Here is a 15,589-nt window from a genome sequence, read left to right as displayed (position 1 = left end):
GAGATGGGAAGGGATATTCACAGAACACCATTGGGAGGAAGCTGTGAGGGAGTGGAAGAGCATATTCTTAGAGGCAAAGAGAATATCCCTTCCAAGGATGGAAGTTAGGCATACAAGGAGTGAAGATGGAAATGGAATGCAAAGTTTGAACTAGCTGGAATGTGGAATATATAAAGGAAATAACAAGAAAAGGCCTGAAAATGAAGTTTGGAAACAGATTGTGGGTGATTTTACATTCTAGCCTGAGTAATGCACACACACACACACCACACACACACACACACACATACACACACAGAGGCACACCCCTTCTACATTAAAGAATGGATATATAAATATACATGGATATATGCACACATATGTATATATGTAGAATGTGTGTGTATTTGTGTGTGTATATAAGATACATGGGGTGTATGGGGTGCTCAAGGAGGGGGTAGTATCTCTGGTATGGAGGGCTTGTCGTGCCCTCCTAGGGCAGCTCTCCAACCTCTGACCCTCACCTGACACCCAGCTCTCACTTGTGGCTCCCAGTAGCTGCTAGCATGCGGCAGCAGCCACACCCCGGGCAACTGCTTCAACAGGCCGGCTAAACCTTGTGAGGGTAGCCATCGGGTCGTCGTGGACCCCTGGGGAACTAGGGCTTTGCTCACCCAGCATGTGAAGACTGCTTCAGCGGAACAGAAGGAAGAAACCAATAAGAAGGTTCAACGGCTGAGACGGCAACGCAGCAAAGCACTGTGGAGTGCTTAGGGCGTGTTGGAGCACAAAAGATAACACGGCCATCCAATGCAGCTGAGGAAGTCTCCAGGTGTAACGATTTTTCGTGCCATTGGACCCAGGCTTCCAATGCCAAGAAAGTGGGACTGTCTCTGTGCAATGACTTTTCCACTTAAATCTCCTTCACCCACAAGTGTCTTTGTGTACTCATCTATACACCATAGATGAAAACGCACAAAGACAATTGTCATCCTCAGTTACTGAGAGACTACTACCACCACCATAAGATACATAAATGTATATTTTATTTAAAGATCAATCGGGAGCCATTAAAGATTTCTGAGTATGGGAGTAACCATGGTGAGACTTGTGCCTTATGAAAATTATTTTAACAGCTTTGTGAGGCCTAGAAGAAGAGATATTTAGGAGGATGTAATAATAATAGTTCAGAGAGCAGCTAGGTGGTCCAGTGGCTAGAGTACTGGGCCTTGTGAAGATTGGATTTAGCTATTTCCTGATTGTAACAACGAAGATACTTAGTTTAACAAAATCAGGAATGTCTTGGGAACTCTAAATTACTCCACCCTACTTAGACCATACTTTAGGGGAAGATAAAGTTGTAATCTCCTGATTGAACAATGAAGGTACTTAACTCTTACCTTATAGTGAAGCTAGAACTTTAAGCTAAATCTATTTTAAGATCTTAATACAAAGAAGTGTTAAGTAACTCTAAAGATATAATCTAATCAAAGAAGATACGAACTCTAAAAGATATGGGCATTTAGAGGAGGAGACACAAGAGTGAAAGGTCTATATATTGGTTCATTTCCTCTCTCCAGTACCTTTTGCGGTGGAGAGTTGGCTGATAGTAGCATGTTGGGCCTTTCGGCATCTTAGAGTGACTACAAGCTATTGTCTGGTTCAGTGGTGAGTTTCTGGCTGAGTTTCCCTCCTTTACTTTTCCAACTTCATCCTCTTAGAAGCCTCTAATCTTCTTCAGAGACCTAGAGGCAGGAATTTAAAACTCCACCTGGCACAGGCCAGGCAGGAGAAATCCTATATCCTCTTCCTTCCTTCTCCTTAAATTCCTTCCCTCTATATCAATTAAATTACCATAAATTTCCAGACTGACTTGGGTATTTTATTTGGGATTTCCTCTGGAGACTAATTAAATCTAGATTTTAAGTCACAACACTAAAATTATCTTTACAGCCTGGAATCAGGAAGACTTATCTTCCTAAATTCAAATCTGGCCTCATACTTTTATTAGCTGTGTGACACTGAGCAAGTCACTTAATTCCCTTTGCCTTACTTTCCTCATCTGTAAAATAAGCTGGAGGAGGAAACGGCAAACCATTCCAGAGTCACTACCAAGAAAATGTCAAATGTGGTCATAAAGAGTAAGGACATGACTTGAGCAACAAAACGATAATCCAAATGAGAGGTAATGAAGAACTGAATTTAGATTGTGACTGTGCAAACAGAAAGAAGGTAACAGATAGAAGAAATGTTGCAATGGAAGTGGCAAAAGTAACCTATATTTTTAGATCCTTATTTCATGTTGCTACTGTTTAAATGAGTCTGACTGAATTGTACAGACCAAATGTTCAAGTCCCATCTAATTGGACTATACTCCTAGGAACACCATCACATTAGTGAAATTGCTATCTTGGAAACGCAGTCAATTCATCAATTCTACAAATATTTATCAAATATCTGCTCTGTATGAGGCACCATGAACTATTATGGCCCATGCTGGCCTTCTTCATTGTTTAGTTAGCCAGACTTTTTCTTAATTTGGTGGCTGAGATAGGGAATTTAATTTATTAAAGAAATTTTTACAACATAGTTAGACTGAGAATGAGTCATTTGCCTATACACATATATTTATATGCCACACACACACACACACACACACACACACACACACACACACACACATATACATTCAATAATGTATCAATAATTAAAATGCAAAAATGTATCAATAAAGCCTCAGTTTCTCCATCACTAAAATAAAGAAACTAGATCAGCCGACTTCTAAGTTTCTGTCCAGGGCCAAAGCTATCCTATGAAAATTTAAATTGTATCACTTATCTATTACCCCCAAAGCATAAAAATGTACAGCTAGTTGGGATTCCCGCCCCACCCCCAAACTATACAATGCAATTAATTAAGCCTTAAAGTGTGTGTGTGTGTGTGTGTGTGTGTGTGTGTGTGTTATTCTAACTTGGTCCGGTAGAAATCAAATTAGCTTTATAATGATATATACATTGGCCTAGCATGTATTTTAGACTAAATTTGTTTTGATAACAATTTTCATTTTCACATTCATTTAATTTAATTGAACAAAAATTAGCATTAGAAGGAATTAGCAGCAGCATAAGACTTGGAGGGAAGAAGCTCAACAGTCACATATAAATGTTTTAAATGGATCCATAATTTGAGAGGGGAAGGTCACATTATTTCATATTAGAAACTCCCTACAACATATAGCAAATGGAAAGGAATATTGGAGTGTCTCTTACACACACACACACACACACCAATGAAGGATGAGATCTGTGCTTTGGCCTCTTACACATCCAGGTGCTTCCGGTTGGTCCCCATGCACTATTTGCTCCATATCTTCCCCTCAAGCAACTGCTGCTCACTCAGTGACCTTTAAAGGGAGAGGCTTCTGCTCTCCTTCCTCTTCTTCCCCCAACCAAGGCTGGGGCCAATAGTGAGTTTCCCATTGTAGAATCCCATTACTGATACTACTAGGAAGCAAGGAAGGAGGAAAAGACGGAGGGAGGAGGGAAGGAAATGTTTATTAAGTACCCACAATGCGCCAGGCACTGTGCTAAGCATTTTACAAATATTATCTCATATGGTTCTCATAACAAGGCAAATGCTAGTTATATTATCACTTTAAAGTTGAGGAAACTGATTCAGACAATTAAAGTGACTTGCCCAGAGTACACAGCAAGCAAGTGACTGAAATAAGATTTGAACTCAGATCTTTCTAAGACCACGGTCAGCACTGTATCCACTGTATCACCTCACTGCCTAATCTTATTTTCTCCTTATAACAATACTGGGCGGGAGGTTCTATAATTACATTCATTTTATAGATGAGAAAACTAAGACTAAGAGAGGTTAAGTAATTTACCCAAAGTGAAAAAGCTAGTAAATGCATGAAGTTAGATTTGAACTCAGGTCTTCTTGTAGACAACTCTGAGCCCAACACTTTGTTTCCATGGTGCTGCTTAGCTGCCCAAGTCAAAACTTCCCAAGGCTTCAGTTCCCTCATCTATGAAGGATCTATAATCCAGCCTGTGAGGTAAGTGTAGATGACATTTTTATTCTAATTTTTCAGATAAAGGAATAGGTGAAGTTTCTTATCCAACATCACACAGAGAAGAGGGAGCACCTGATTCTACTCTATCTTGTTGCCTACAAAGCAATCAGGACTGGTGATGAGGAAAATATGCAATCTCCTGCTTTATTTCTTAATTCCACAACAGCCCTATGTAATTATCAGTAGTATTAATGTGAAAGGGCATTTGTAATTGGGACTCGATGACTGTACATTGCAATGTGGACATTCAAAGGATAATCCTAGATTAGAAGTCATGCCAGTTTCTGTTCCTGTCTAGATAAACAAGCATTCCATTTAGTCTGTAATATAACGGTATGATACTCTGTGGGTGAATGACAAGACTGGAATTCTCTTTTCTAGGTCTAGTGGGAGGGGCACGTGAGGACATTTTCCGACCTAAAGAACAATCTGACTATTCTCATAGGGAGCTGCCCAGTGGTGGATTTACAAGTTTTACAGCCCATGATTCAAGCCAAAAAAGGGGTACAGTATCTTTGTTTAAGATTACATGTTGAAAATTAAATGTTTTGATTAGCCAAATACCAGGAATGGAGCACAATTCCATATGCCAAAGCATTCTTAGGGTCTTCAGGAGCTTGGCTGAGCAATAGAAGTTCTTAGTGAGTCTCAAATAGAAAAGATAGCTGATATCTTGTTGGTTCCAAATATATGTTCCCCTTTCCCCCCAAATCTAGCTAGACTAAGCACAGCCTATAATTATGGTTATTGTCAGTGGATCTAACTTTGTGTATATATGTGTATTATGTATTTTTCAAAGAGATCTCATTTAAAGTATAAATCTGCACTTAAATCAATAGTGTATTTTGGAAATTTAAAAATATTTATATCTTTTATTTTTAATATCACCTTTATTTCTAAATATCTTCCTAGCCATCCCATCACCAGACGGTCAAACTTTATAACAAGAATAAAAAGGAATGGAAGAGAGGAGTCAGGGAAGCAGTTCAACTAAACCAGTGATGGGGAACCTATGACATGGGTGCCAAAGATGGCATGCAGAACACTGTCTATAGGCATATGGTCAACATCCTCCCCCAGCCCCAGCCCCACCCCCAGAGTCCATTATTAGAAAGGCAGAAGGACTTGGGCAGAGCTACTCCCCTCCCCCTCCCCACCTCACCTGAAGACATTTTTACACAACCCCTGCCCCTCTGCCTAACAGCCAATGGGAGCTCACAGCGGGGTAAGGTGGGCAGCTCACAGGTGCTAGAGGTGGAGAGACATGGAGCACTCCAGAAGCTCCCCTTCCCCTCTCTACACTCCCTGAGGACATTCCTCATTTCACCTGCCCCTCCACCCAGAAGCCCAATGGAAGTGTTTTTTCCCTCTCTTGTGTGGGGTAGGGAGGAGCCAGGCATGCCTGGCACTTGGTGGGAGTGGTGGGACACAGCATGCAGTCAGAGTGGGCGTGGGGGTGGGACCTGGCACTCTTCTCTCAAAGGTTCTCCATCACTGAGCTAAACTAATATCAATTGAGACTGACAATGTATACACTTCCCCTCTTTGAAGAAGGAAGCTAGGATTTTCAGTCCTTTAATCTAATTTGAAAAAAACTATAATATTTGAATGAAGGGACTAATATTTCCCCTCTTATTAGTATTGTTCTAATTTTTAGTTACTTAAAAGTTACTTCTAATATTTTACTTAAAAGATACAGCAGAAGAGGTGAGATTGGCCATTTCCCTAGAGTAATGAGTAAGAATGTTCATTATGTGGTAGTTGTACAAAGGCTCACCATGTAAAAAATTATATAAAACCATATAACCTATACATATAACAAATATAATTTAGACTTATTTAAACTTCTATACCTCACCACAACTACCATGATTCAGTTAGCCAGGATGTCCAGCTCCACCCACATCATTTTGAGTCATTAGAAACAGAAACAATCAAAGTGACAAGGACTAAATGGCTACAGGAAAACTTCCCTCCTTTTCCTAAAACTCAGGCCAAAACATATTTTGGAGATACCATGGCAATTCCTTTTGTAAATGGGTTAGTTTAGTTTATAACAGTTTAGTTTCGGGGGCTGCAGAGGTCCCCCTGAACAAGGTGTGTGCTCTCCAAAAACTGTTTGACACACTTGTAAATTTAAGCTGCATAGTTAACATTTTTCCACCATTTTCTTACTTCTAGACAGTCAACAAAACAATAAATCAAGTGCTGATTTGTAGTTTTTGCCAATTTTAGAGGTGTAAATGGCCTCACTGAAAATTTAACAATCAGCTCCCAAGCAGGTACAAGCCTGTGCAGGCTGAATGAAGCATACCCCTAATTCAAATTCCATTTGCAGTGTTTCATCATGATATCTATCAGTAGAGCTTTTTCTTAAAGCTTAATTTCCCAGTGTAAAGTCATTTATAATTTGGATAAACTCCTTCAGCTATTCCCCATATTTCTGGATTAGATAAATGACAGGAACTTTCTGAAGTTATTAGCACTGGACATAGGGGCATATTATATGTAAGTTTCAGCATATCAATATGTGAATTCTTTAAAATATGTTCTCTTCTTTTCTAAAAACTTTCAAATATTTTATTTCAATTACCATTGTAATGAAACGCCAAATTAGATTTCTATTAAGTACATGATTATCATGAAAGCTTTAGATTATTCACTATAGTCATCCAAAAATAATAATACAGAAAATGTTTTTTTTACTTGTACATTCAATGTTCTTCTTAAAAGCCTACTCATGTATGGAGAAACTTGGTTCCACTATAATTCAAATAATTCAAAGCTTATCTTTATCTCTCTGCAGAAATGACCCTAAACTGAAAGTACACAGAGATCCCTGGAACTTGAAAAGAGCTGACATCAAATTGAAGTAATAGCTTTCAAATATCCAGGGGTAGGGGAGAGGGGGAAGGAGGAGAGGAAAGATAAATTCAAAATGTTCTAAAAACAGATATGGGGAAAATAGTAAAGATTCTACAAATGTTATTTCCTTCTAGAATTGTGGGTAAATGATTCATACATTTTCCTAAATACACCCACTGTTGGATATAAATTCTGAATGTAGTTTTATGAATTAGCCTAATATTATTTTTTTTTCAATCAATCACACCAAAAGCTTCTGGTGGCTGGCTAACTAGGAGAATCGTTCACAGGTGACTGTGTTTTCCACAATTACAAATATGATTACCTACCAAGTTACTAAGCTGCTGGCTTAAATATAGAGAAATAGACTTCGGTAACACTAACTGGGAGTAGCAAGGCAATCAGGCATTACTAAATAGGAAAAACTAAGAGATATTTATATTTTCTCTATGTTAAAACCCAAAGACACAAACTAGTCCCTTAAATTCCCCAGAATCTACTTCCCTGGCATGTTAGTAAAAGGGCAACATGAAAATGAAATAATCAAGAAATAGATTGCCTCTAATTATGCTCAATGACTTCACACCTACACAATCTTCGAGTCTCCTCTATAGCCTAAGTATACGTTGGTGGACTATGTTCATATTTACTGTCAAGATGTTATGTTGGGACTCCTATTTCCAGGCATTGGAAATTCTTTGTAACCCAAAACATAATCATGTGATGACTAGACCTAATGATGTACATAGAAATTCTGAGTCACCAATATTTTTAGAAAGGATACTTATGCTAAAGAGTGGATTTTGCTAGTAATTTTACAACCAATACAAACTGAATGCATCCTCAATAATGATAGCATATGATTGCAATGGAATACTACTTCACTACAAGAAATGACAAGCAAGTTAATTTTGGAAAGAGTATGGAAAGTCCTACATGAAATTATGAAGAATGAAATTAGTAGAACCAAGAGAACTTGTATACAGCAAAAGAAATATTGTTTGAAGGATGATTTGTGTATGTCCACCTCCAGAGAAAGAACTAATGAATAGAAATAAGTAAAACAATTTTATATATGCAGATACCTTGTTTTCAAATGATGCTTTCTCTAATGGGAAGAGGAAAGGGAGGGAGGGAGTTAACTGGAGATTCTAATATAACAAACAAGTAAATTTAAATTTGAAAAATAATAATGATTGTTCCTCCTTAACAACTTGTAGCTAATTGCTTGAGCTTTAAGGGATTTTTACATTTATTCTATTCAATGCTATTTATCTTAGAAGAGGCAGTAAGGTATAATGGATAAAGAGACACCCTCAAAGCCAAGATGACCTGGAATCAATCCTGCCTCTAATATATCTTGGCTGTGGGACCCTAAGCAAGTCATTTCACCTTTCAGTTAAGTTTCAATACTACTGGCAATTCTCTAAGACTCTAAGTTGTAAAGAAGATGCCACCCTAAATCACTAGAGGTTTTCCTATCATGGAGTTCCCTATACCAGTAAAATCACTAAACAAGTGTTAGCTTATTGGCTCAAACCAAGGTATGTTAGTCTGTTTAAATCATTTAGAATTTTGATTGTGTCGTGGTATTTAGTTATTCTATCCAGCTTTATGCCACCTGAAAATTGGATAATAATGCATTCTATGTTCTCATCCAAGGTGACAAAATAGTCCAGGGTAACTTTATCTGCTGATGAATACCTAAAATCCAGATTCTTATTTAACTTAGAATTGAAACTGTCCTTCCCTAGTTCATCTTATTTGAAATTCATCTAAAAAAGAAAAATTGAAGTCAATGGGTAAAAGATATACTCAATTTGTCAAACCATTAATGTGCATTAAATACTTACTATGTTCCAGCCACTATGGTAAACACTAGGAACACATAGAGAAAAAGCAAAACTAGTTCATGGCCTAGAGAAGTTTGTATTCTAATGGGAGAGGCAATTTCCATGTGTCTCCACATGCAGCATAGACATATGTGGTTCTTCAAGCATTTAGTCATGTCCAACTCACCATGACACCATGGCCCATAGCTATCCATGGGATTTTCTTAGCAAAAATATTGATGTGATTTTCCATTTCCTTCTCCAGTGCATATAGTGGGTCCTTTTGTCAGGCAACCAGAGCTTAAGTGTCTTGGCCAAGATTACACAGTTAAGAAGTATCTGAAGTCAAATTTAAATTCAGGTCTTCTTGACTTTAGGCCCAGCATTCTATCCAATGAGCTATTTAGCTGTCACACACACACACACACATGCATATACACACAAACACATATAGCATATGTGTAAGTATGTAACTTAGGCACATCCAATTAAGGACAGCCTACTACCTCTAATAGCAGTTCGTTTCATTTTTTCAAAAAATGTTGGGAAAATTTTTATTAAATCATGCCTAAATTCGCCAACCCAACACTCCTTGTTCTGCCTCCTGGGGCCAAACCAAAGGAGTCTAATGCCTGTTTCATGTGCTAACCCATCAGAAAGCTGAGGATGATGACTTGTATCCTCCAACTCTATCTCATCTCAAGTCTTTTCTTGAATAATAAATTATATGGTTTATCAACAAAGCATAACTTTAACAGTTTTAGTGAGATTCCACCATCAGCATGGCAAAAGATTATAAATTTCTAAAAAGTAAAGATTCCTAGGCCTTTTGGAATTTCTATTCTAAGATAGAACAAAGCAGAACAGCAACTAGGAATGGGTTCCAAAATACATGTGTGAAATTTGATATGTTTATCCAATGCAAAGAAAATGCTAACATTTGCTTTTTTCAAATTTTACTGTTTTTCCTTTGTGTTTTTCTGTTCTTTGACATGGGTTTTTGGATAAGGCAGTGTGAGGCAAGGAGAGAAGGAAGAAGAAGCCCAGGGAGTTGGGTAAGAGGATAATGACAGTGCAGAGAAGATAATAATGGCTATGGCTGGAGGATATGCCAGGAACTATGTGAGGACAATTCAGTTCTGACTGCCTTATAATTCTAGTTAACTTGATCTTTAATCACATATTACAAGGATTTATCCCTTACTCAAGACCCAAGAACATGAAGAGTTGACATTTTCCTTATGGGAACAAGTCAATTCTCTGCTTTGCCAAAGTCTTTGACAAGGAGGCAGAGGGGCCATACACATCAATGGGGAAAATGACCTCAAGTTTGGGGTTCTTCGTGACTATCATGAAACCAAATTACCCCCAATTGGGTGCAATAAACTAAGAATTAATTTGGACTTCTTTTATCCTGGACACCCTACATATTGATGACCAAATTTCATCTAAGTACACTCTAGCATTGTACACTTTTTGCTAACAGAAATATTTGAATAATTCTCTTGAGCATTCAATGCTCTCAAAACTTTGGGAGGAAAGACAGCTAAGGAGTTCAGTGGAGAGAGTCAAGCCTGGAGGTAGAAGGTCCTGAGTTCAAAGCTGGCCTCAGATACTTCCTATCAGTGTGAGCAAGATGCTTAACCCCAATTGCCTAGATCTTACTGCTCTTCTGCCTTGGAACCAATACTTTGTATTGATTCTAAGACAGAAAGTTGCATTGTTGTTTTTTTTTTTATTCTGGGAGGCAATAACACATGTAAAACCTATATCATGCTGCCTGCTATCTTAGAGAGGTAAGGGTGGTGCCAGAGAGTGAGGAAAGGAGGGAGAGAATATGGACCACAAAATGTCTGAAAACAATAATCAAAAATTATATAACATGTAATATAGGAAAAATTTTGAAGAAAACTTTCAGAGGGAACTTTTTTCATGAAACTCATAAAGTTGTCTCTGAGGTTAGCAAGTAGAAATAGTGGTTCATAACAAAGATTTTTCTTCTGTATCATATGAACCTTGAAATGGAAGTTCCCTGAATAATATATCAGATATGAGAGGCAGAATAGAGGGTTGGCCTCATAATCAAGATGGCCTGGTTTTAAAGTTCTGCCTCTGATACACTTTGGCTGTGTGGCCTTATGCAAGTCACAACTTCTCAAGCAATTCTTCAAGACTAAAAGCTGAAAGCAGTTACCTATCTGCAAAGGCATGAAGGATTTCCCAGTTAGAAGTTTCTAATACCTGTAAAATGGACTCTAGACAGGTCTGAACTAAAAAAACAAACAAACTATTAGATAGTTAAATATTTTAAATAAGAAAACCAATGCCATTCTTCAAGAGAGTCATGGAAGTAAGGCTAGTTACTTACCTCTAAGTATGTAGTTTTGATAATTCTGGTCTGCCTCTGCTCCCACTTTTATTAAGCAAGTGAGACCTTCAGCCACAACAAATTCATGTACCAAATCCTTGTCATCCTGATAGGAAAGGGGAGAAAAAATGATGTCATACATGGTTTCTCTCTAGGTTACATGTTAAATCAAACTCAAACTAGTGAAGCAATATTCCCACCAATATTTTTGTTTTTTTAATAAGTTTACCTAAATATTCCCAGAGAAATTTAATAACTTTGTATTTATAAACTCTTCAGACAGCTAAAAAAGAGGAGACAAGTGGATGTTCTCTAATTTGTCAGAAGTTTTTTTTTATACTGTCTTTTGTTTTGATTGTTGTTTTCAGTCTTTGCAACTCCCATTTACTCCAAAGTTTCATGTTGGACTAAACATCTATTGTCTTTTTTAAAATATATTTCTAAAATCTGGAAAGATTTAAATGAACTGATGCAAAATGAAGGGAGCAGAACCAGGAGAGCAGTATACATAGTAACCAGAATAGTGTATGATGATCATATGTAAATATTTTTACTATTATCAGCAATGAAAGGATTCAGGCCAATTCCAAAAGACTTATGATGAAAAATGCTATCCATAACAATAGAAAGAACTGATGAAGTCTGAATGCAGATCAAAGCATACCACTTTTCACTCTATTTCCTTCATGAATATTTTCTTCTATGTGTAACCTATATCTTCTTTCACAACCTGACAACTATGGAAATATGTATTGCATGGTAGCACGCGTATAACTTATATCAGATTGCTTGCCTTCTCAGGGAGGGAAGAGAGGACAAAGTGAATTTGCATCTCAAAATGTCAGAAAACATATTGGGGAAAATGCAATAAAAACTATTAGAGAATTTTTAAAAATTATTTCTACAGGTAAGATCCCATTGAGAGTTATTATGGAATAGTGGATAAAGGGCCAGATTTAAGGTCAGGAAGACCTAGGTTCAAACTGTACTTTTGCCACATTCTGGTTATGTAACATGGCCAATTATTTTATTTTTCCTTATACCAGGCAGCTCTCTAAGACGAAGTTATAGAAGAGTTTTTGATCTGGATGACTGAGATGAATAACAACACCAGAGTCCCCTTTAACAGTGAAATCATGAGCTGGAAAGAAAAAATCCTTCCCATTTAACTATGCATGATAACTCTGAAGACTTACCACTCTTAGTATCCAAAAAGATATGCCACATTCACTGTACTTTACCTGGTTATAATTCATTTTTTAATAATAAAAACTATATAACATGTTTTTCTTGGTATGTTGACCATAGTCTTCTCTACTTAGAGTTGAAAAGGAATTCAATGAGCCTAGGAGTCCACTCCCCTCATTTTGCATATGAGAAAACTGGGGCTGAGAGTGTGCCCAAGGTCACACAGGTCATAAGTGGCAGAGCAGGATTTAAACTCAGGTCCTCTGATTTGCAATTCATAACTCTTTCCACTGTCCCAGAGATAAGCAATTATTCTGCAGGCCAAAAGGACTTGATTTTTTTCTGCATGCAATGCAAATGATGGGAATGGGGCGGGAGAGGGGGGAAGATGAAGAATGAAAGCACTGTGCTCTCTCTTGGTTTTTCCTTTAAGTATCTTTTGAATTTAACTTTTTTCATGTTTGGTATCCCAGGAATTCTAGTTTCAGCTGACACTAATTAGATGAGTGATGTTGGCAATGATCACCTTCTCTAGACCTATCTCAAACTTTCTCATCTATAAAATGAGGGCTGTGATTGGGATAAGGACAGCAAAGTAGAATTTTTCTCCCACTTTCCAGATTCAGACAGTATTCTCTGTTATGTTATCCAGACCTAATAATTATACTCTCTAATCGTGTTTATAGACAGCTTCCATTCCACTAAACAAGAGATAAATTTATTGGAAATACTTTAGAGTACATTCATGCATTAGATATGAGATTGAAGGATATAATATTGCAGATTTGTTCCAACTCTGAGATGCTGTGATACAATGAACTTAGATGAATAAGGAAGACATCTCAGGAGGGATGAGAAGCCTTTTAAAAATTTAAAGTTCTGACAATGGAATCATGAATTAATGATCCCAAAGAATAAGAAAAAGGAGGCATGTGTCAAAAACAATGTGGCCTTGAAAGGAGTTCTTTAATGTACTCAGATTTTCAAGGACAATATACAGAAATTGGATGAAGGGACACATAACCAAGGTCTATTTTTTTTAAAAGAAGGTAAGAACATTAACAGAAAAACAGAAAAGTGAAAATTATCTGAAGCTTCTGAATAATGCTATCACGACACTTGAAAGAGCTTTGTAATATATGGTAGAGTCCAGAAAAACAATGAAGGTTAGACCTTACCTGACATTTAGAATAAATTTGATAGTCTTAACAGACAACAAAGAAGGGGGAAAATGTAATTCTAATGTTGATTCCATAGTCTCTATCAAATAAAACTATCCTCAACCTAAGAGGAGTAAATCAATATAACCAAGAGGGAATTAGAGCTTCAAATACGTGAAGAGATAATAAGGGGTCATCTAGAAACTTTGAATGCTGGCCCAGATAAATTATATACCAAGCTAGAGTAGCCAGCTTATGAAATGGCATAGAAGAACTGTGGAATATATTTTCTGGAAAAGTAAAAACAGGCAAAATTTGCCCTAATTTTCTGAGAGAGAGAGAGAGAGAGAGAGAGAATAATAGTAGAAGAAGGGAGCTGTTGCTATATTCTGCATCTGGGCATCACATTTTAAAGGGTACACTGATTAATCCATTTAAACACCCAGAATAGCAAGGAAACTGTGCTGGGAACTCTCTGATATCTGTCTTTAAATATATGAATGTCTATGACGTGAAAAAAAGGAATAAACTTATTCTATGTGGCCCCAGATGAGAGTTTTATATTTAGCAATAGGTAAAAAAGAAAAATTGCTTAAAGATTCAAGCTGTCTACAAAAGAATGGTCTGGCCTTGTGAGGTCCTGAATTGACTATTATCCGTAGAATTTAAGAGATATTCTGGGACAATCTCTTCATCTTACAGATGAAGAAATTTCAGATTTGAGAGGATTAAAAGACTTGGAGACAATGGGGTTCTTCTACTCCCCAACACATGAAGTGTCTACTAGATCAACTCACTGTATTATGACCATCTTAGGTAGTATCAATGGACCTTTTGGGAATCCTTTTCTTTCTTTCTAACAAATCAAATCCTCTGTCCTATTTCCCCAAGGCCTTGCTAATGTCTAGAGTAAAAATTAGCGAATCCTATGTTAAACGTTGTTCCTTGGAGTGGATTTAATTCAATTCCACTTAAGGGAATTTATGCAAATTTTAACAGTGGGTATATTAGAGGGTTGGTTTGGGTATAATGGAGAAAGAGTTGATGATAAATGTCCAAAAGGTAGAAGGAGGGTGAGATGGATTCCCCCCTCCAGTCTCCTTCAAAATATATGTCCCCACCAACCCTGTCATTACTACCTTCTAATAACTGATTTAAAAGGTGAACCTCTTCCCTTGGAGAAAGAGAGATAAATTAGCTCTCTCCCTCTTCCACTATGACAAAGAAATCACTTTAGGATAACTGACAACTTTATTCTAAGAATTGTGGTTAGAGGTAAAATAAGAAAGATGTCTGAAGGTTAGGGTACATAGGAAAGAGAAGAAAGGAAGTCCCTGTCTGTCTTAAATATCCCTTTCCCTCCCTCCAAAGTTGAGACTCAGGCTTGTCAGCCTGGTCTCTGAGAGGTTCATGTTTGTGACCCCTGGGCTTTGTCACAGCAGAGCCAATGTCCAGACCAAGGGTGTCACAGGAGCTCTGTGAGATCTTGTTATGCTGTTCCTTATTCTTTTCAGGTTTCTGCCACACTTCCTGCTATCTTTGGGGGGAAATAGTGAATTAAGTTCAATTAGTGATTTGAATAGCTCAGGAGACAATCTCTGATCAGACTATCACCTTTGCAGTCTCAAGTCAGAGAGATCAACTGCCTTTCCCTGGAATCTCTTCTTCCCTCAAGATTCCAAGCCTTCTCAACCATCCCCTGCTGTGGATAGAAACCTTTGCATTTCTTCCAGGCTCTGTCATTCAAAGTCTCTGGATTATTCCTCTATCATATGGGTTTCTAATATGTAAATGTGAAATGAATATGCTTTTTTAAAAAGTTTATTGTTTGAATGAAGAGCATAATCTCTTCTTGGATGTAAATAATAAATAAAACTGGATATGTCAAAAAAATTTAACAGCGGGCTTCTAGAAACAATGCCTTACCCAAAGAATAATTATGAGGATGGGAACTGCTATTGCTATGTGGCAGATGTTCCTAGATAGCTGTTTATTCTGAGTATACAAAAAAAAAGGCTTGCTTGTTTAGTTAACTGATGTATAACCAATTACATGAGAAAGGAATCAGTATGATATAATAAAAAGAATGCTCAATTTGTAGTAAAAGGACCTA

At 37.3% G+C, this 15,589-nt stretch overlaps 1 protein-coding gene across 14 annotated transcripts in view; it reads right to left on the bottom strand.

Annotated features, from left to right (window-relative positions):
* The window catches only part of FHOD3 (formin homology 2 domain containing 3), a 719,587-nt gene that overhangs the window by 330,424 nt on the left and 373,574 nt on the right, over positions 1 to 15,589 (bottom strand). For all 14 annotated transcript variants that reach the window (XM_007486745.3, XM_007486741.3, XM_007486739.3 and 11 more), the window contains exon 5: positions 11,129 to 11,234. In XM_007486745.3, the coding sequence (XP_007486807.2) occupies positions 11,129 to 11,234 (106 nt within the window). The remainder of the gene's footprint in view (positions 1 to 11,128; positions 11,235 to 15,589) is intronic.

The sequence above is a fragment of the Monodelphis domestica genome, chromosome 3, assembly GCF_027887165.1.
Source record: "Monodelphis domestica isolate mMonDom1 chromosome 3, mMonDom1.pri, whole genome shotgun sequence".
NCBI classification, from domain to species: domain Eukaryota; kingdom Metazoa; phylum Chordata; class Mammalia; order Didelphimorphia; family Didelphidae; genus Monodelphis; species Monodelphis domestica.
Note: the sequence above shows the minus strand (reverse complement) of the source record. Positions and strands in the feature narration are given on the sequence as shown.